At 41.4% G+C, this 5000-nt stretch overlaps 1 protein-coding gene across 1 annotated transcript in view; it reads right to left on the reverse strand.

Annotated features, from left to right (window-relative positions):
- The window catches only part of LOC137998019 (uncharacterized), a 45424-nt gene extending 40479 nt beyond the window's left edge, over positions 1-4945 (reverse strand). The window contains exon 1 of the mRNA XM_068844409.1: positions 4722-4945. Coding sequence (XP_068700510.1) covers positions 4722-4776 — 55 coding nt within the window. The 5' untranslated portion in view covers positions 4777-4945. The remainder of the gene's footprint in view (positions 1-4721) is intronic.
- Positions 4946-5000: the final 55 nt, after the last annotated feature.

The following is a 5000-nucleotide window of genomic DNA, read 5'->3' on the forward strand; positions in this document are numbered from 1 at the left end:
TGTCGGAAGGGAGAAGAAAAGCTTTCCCTGACCTTTTCTTTGGAGAAGCTTGGATTTACTACATTTCAAAGTTACTCGCTTTCTCCTTGTGTGAAAGAGCAACAGATGATCCCAGGACAAAGGAAGCGATGTCACCGAATGAAGATTCAAGCGAATGTTATTGGCGTAATGGAACAACTGGGTTTTAATTAGACAAAATTAAAAAGATAGTTAATTGTCAAATGTTTCCTGTCATAATTTTTGGGCTCAATACCCTAAAAGGTACCACTAAAGCTCCCGCTGTGGACCTTTTGAGGCTGAACACCCTAACAGGTACCAAAACCGCTTTTCTAAGCCCTAAAAGTGACGACGAGCACCACCGTCCGTCCTTTTATATGGGAGTTCCGCCCTTCCCAGGGCAGAACACCCTGCCACTCAAATTCCTGCGACTTCAAATTCAATCTGAACTATGTAATTTAATCAAGTAACAATAAATTGCTAATTGAAAATTGCTTTCTTAGAAGCTGCATGGCTCCGCGGTACGCAGTAAGCAGTGAGATAATCAATCAATTCAAGGTGGAAGTCTAACTTACAAACTGGCTACGCGGTACGCGTACCCTGGGTGTCAGAGGTTTTATTTTTCTTTCGCGAGGAGCGACCGGTTAAAACGGAGAGGCGAAAAATACGAACCTCTGGTCACGGCGGTTTAGAATCTCACTTCCATGAAAATAGGGGAATAAGAGGTTTCAATTCTAAAATCTCCAAAAATCCAGAATTTGCTGAGTATTGTACTGTGCAAACCTCTAAATACTCGCTCGAATTCACAGCCTTGTTTCCGTAGCACTCCTTGCGCTCAAAACCAGTTTTGTGGCCACTGGCGCGCACTATCGCCGTTCAACCAGTGAAATTGAGTGTTAGATTGTTTTTACTCGGAAAGAACTGGCACTGACTATGAAAACCAATCAGCGACCGTGTTGATAATCACAAACCATGGAAGTGAGATTCTAAACTGCCGTGACCAGAGGCTCGTATTTTTCGCCTCTCCGTTTTAACCGCTCGCTCCTCGCGAAAGAAAAATAGAACCTCTGGCACCCAAAGTGTATTTAACCAAACCGTAAATTGAAAGCTAAGATGTTAAAAGAGTGCTTGGTCCTAATCAGTGCAACGAGCGCTGAGGCTTAATCAGTAAACCAGTGCTATTTTCTTCATATTATCTTGTGAAAAATGTAGTTAACCGAACCGTAAAATTCACAATCTATCACTGCTTAATTCGCAAGTCACGCCTTTAGAACGAGAAATACTCTTTTGAATAAATTATATACTTCAACTTGAATTTATTAGTTTCTGCGTACCGCTTAGCCAGCTACGCAGAACTTTATTGGAGTGGCAGGGTATTCTGCAGTTGAACCGGCGTGGAGGGCGTAATTTGCTAGAACCACACGCCTCACAGTTCGAAATAAAAAGTCCCCAATTCTACCGCAGATGATGATGGAAGCAAGGAATGCATGCTTGATATTTAATATTCAATTTCTGGTGAAACGGCCGTGGACAAACAATCCTTTTCGCAAAGCCCACTGTTGCTTCATGATTTTGGCCATCTTTGAATCGGAAGAATCGGAGAATAATTTCAAAAGCGTGGTACACGTAGGGTGAAATCGTAGAATTGCAGAATGAAAATCTAAAGAAAATCACTTCAGTAGCAAAATAGGTAGAATCTGACGCTTTACTCGTAAAATAGGTAAAAATCTTAGCAGTGTAAAATCGGAAGATAGTACCTGTAAATCGGTGTATACTATTTCCGCGATTTAGCGATAATCGCAACATCCTTGCGGTACGAAATAATAATGATCACGCTTGGCACAACATAGTCCTGTTCCGCGACTCCCTCTTACCCCGCCCTGAAAATGGGCCTTTTCAGGGCGGGGTAAAAGGGAGTCCCGGAACAGGACTAGGAGCAACAGCGTCGATAACACTTTTCACAACAGTGAAACTTTGATTAGTAAAGCTTTTAATGAAACCTGTGGGCAAAATGGCCAACACAATTTGTTTTTTTTTTTAAAGAGCAAATGCGGTTCCTGTTCTTGTTTTAAATTCTCATCGTGAATAACCTCCAACTTACCGCGAATTTAGAGTTGATTGACATTTATCAAAGTTTACGTCATCGCTTCTCCCGAGATCGACCAATTAGAACGCTCAGTCACCGGAGCGCCCGCTTTCACTCTAACCAACGCCTGCGGTATTTGCGACCCGCAGTTTCAGCCATTAAATGTTCAACGTACGCTTGTAGAGCCAATCTCGTACCCAGAGTCCTAGGGTTTTTTGGCCAGCGGGTGAGCGCCCGGAAAGACTCTGGGATAATGGACTTCAACTATATATTTGATTGGCCGCTTGCGTAACAATGGCAGTCCAACAGAATTCGGAAACCCCAGAATTTGGAGGCAAATTCAAAATCTAAAACTAGTTTCAGTGCTGTTCGTTTTTTCTAACTGAGAAATATATAAATCACAAAAATAATAAAACGAAGAGGTTTGAATTATGTCTTACACCGCACGGGAATTTTCGCACGCTGCTAAAAAGTGATTACTGTTGCTGATGCAAAAGTACCATGGGAAAACATTACATCAGTCTCTTTGAGGAGAAATCCATGGAACAAGGTCTTGTCGAAGCCATGTAGAATTACGGAAACATCAAATTGTAGAAAAAGACGACATTCATGTCGTTTCCACAACAAATTGTCGATCGTGTTGATTGCACAATGGCATTCTGAACGATGGAATGCACGCTGAAACACTAAAAATACACTTACCGAAAGCGTCAGAAATTTCATCTTCACTTGCTCTTACAGCAAGCCAATGATAATTTCTCCAGTTTCTTTGACGGTGTGTAAGGCTAAGATTCTTGTTTCTCGAACACTTTCAACCCGTTATTTCTACTGTTTACGGTTTTCCTTTTTTTCTGTTTCGGTTTAAACTCAAGCATGCGCAATAAGACCGGAACCCGTTTTCTGGGAAAATGGAGTCGATTATCCCAGAGTCTTTCTGGGCACCCACCCGCTGACCAAAAAGCCCGAGGACTCTGGGTACGAGATTGACGCTTCTAGAGCAAAAGAGAAACTGCTCGCACTACATTACCGATGACGTTTTGTACATTAACATAGAATAGGCCTTGTGGGAATGTTAATAAGTTTGTATGTATGCACCGTGGAATGCGGAATCTGGAAGGAGACATTGTTAAGTACTGCTTTCAAAGATTTTCAAAAAAAAATGAAGCGATTTATTATCTCTACTTCACTGGGATCTTGAACACTGCTGAACACAACCCATACTTCTCAAAAAAAAGGTTAATTCATTTCACTCCAGTAGATAACCTTGACAGTGCGATATGGCATTACAGTTAACGCGGTTCTCGCAAGTTCCTCCCATTTGGATGTGTTTCAAAAAGCTTTTTTGCGTTTTACCCCTACTTCCAAATAATAGAGTTTTTGGAAAATTACCGTTGGCCAAACTTGAACGTAAGTTTGCATACGAAAGCTTATGCTTATCGACTTCCTGTTTATCCTTCGAGCCAGAGCCTCTTCGTGGTTACCAGGATAAAATCAACATTTGTTGTCAAAACCTGAGATCATAGTTACTAACTATGCTGAGATGAAAATTGGTGAAGCAACCATTCAGGCATGAAATCGGAATAACGAGCGTGCCGAGAATTTTATAAGCTTATATTTGTTCAAGTAAATATTAGATGCTGCCCCTCCCTCCCCCCCCTCCCCCCCTCTTTTTTCCAGATTAGTGCGTCTTGGAAGACGCACTAAAATATATTCTTCGTCCAGACGCATAATGCGTCTTGTGGCCATCTTTATACTAGACGAATTTAACAGACGCAGAAAAAATGTTTGCCTAAGTTCGTCCCAGACGAATTATGCGTCTCTAGTATAAAAACGGCCATTGTGTAAAAATAACTTAATATCTCTTGTATTCAGACTCTTTCTTCAAAGATCGCCGGCAAATGCTAACAAACGTGGGACGATCTTTGAAACTCAACTTTCACTGCGCTTGATTAGAGAATGTGTTTTTTCATGAAAATAAAGCCATTGTTAGCTTTATAATAGAGCTGAATTTGCCACCTAGAGGAAGAGTGTATTTTCGAAACGACTTTAAACGAACCATTGTAATAACACGAAACGAAGGCGATTAAACTACATTTGTTGCATTAATCCCTTCAACGACGAGTACTGCAATTGAAAGAAGAAAACTTCTGAATCAGCTAAATGTTGTTGTAAATATTAAATTAACTATCATAGTCAGGAGTGCAGGGATACTGCAAGTGGTGCCGCCACAGTTGGCGTATAAACCGACCCCAGAAGAAGGAAACAATCCCAGTTCGGACCTGACAAAATATCTCTAGCACTTTAATGGCCGAATATAAACTAGAGACGAATAACTCGTCTAAGACGAATTGTTCGTCTAAGACAGAGGAATCGTCTCCAGTGCGTCTATATATAAATCCAGTGATAAGACGAATTATGGACCAAAATTTCTCTTCAGCAGATTCCTATGTCAGCACGTCCTACAGACGCTTACCGCTTCAAATTTCCCACGAACTTCCTCTTGTTCGTCATCCAGCATTTTGAACATTTCGACAATATTTTTCGTGCCTCTGGAGGCTGTTTAAAACCCACTTACAACTGGTGTGGTTCCGAAGGAAAAAATAATAATTGACAGTGTACTAGCAGCTTGTGGCCCTACCTGAAATCACGGTAATAACTGAGAAAATGGCAGAAAGAGACAGAACCAAGTTCATCGCTGACAAGAACTGACTGAGAGGCGATTTTGCCGACAAGAAACTTGAGCTGAACTCTACCAGGTTACGTTAACTCCTTCTACTGTTTGAGCCACTCAAGGAGTACCAAGGGAAAAGGAAAATCGACCGCCAGCACAGTCGGCAGGTATGATAATGTTGTCAAACGTACTGTGTGACAAATGATACTTGGGATCATCCTGAGTAACCGAGTACGACTTCCGCAA

Source organism: Montipora foliosa, chromosome 1 (assembly GCF_036669935.1).
Source record: "Montipora foliosa isolate CH-2021 chromosome 1, ASM3666993v2, whole genome shotgun sequence".
NCBI classification, from domain to species: domain Eukaryota; kingdom Metazoa; phylum Cnidaria; class Anthozoa; order Scleractinia; family Acroporidae; genus Montipora; species Montipora foliosa.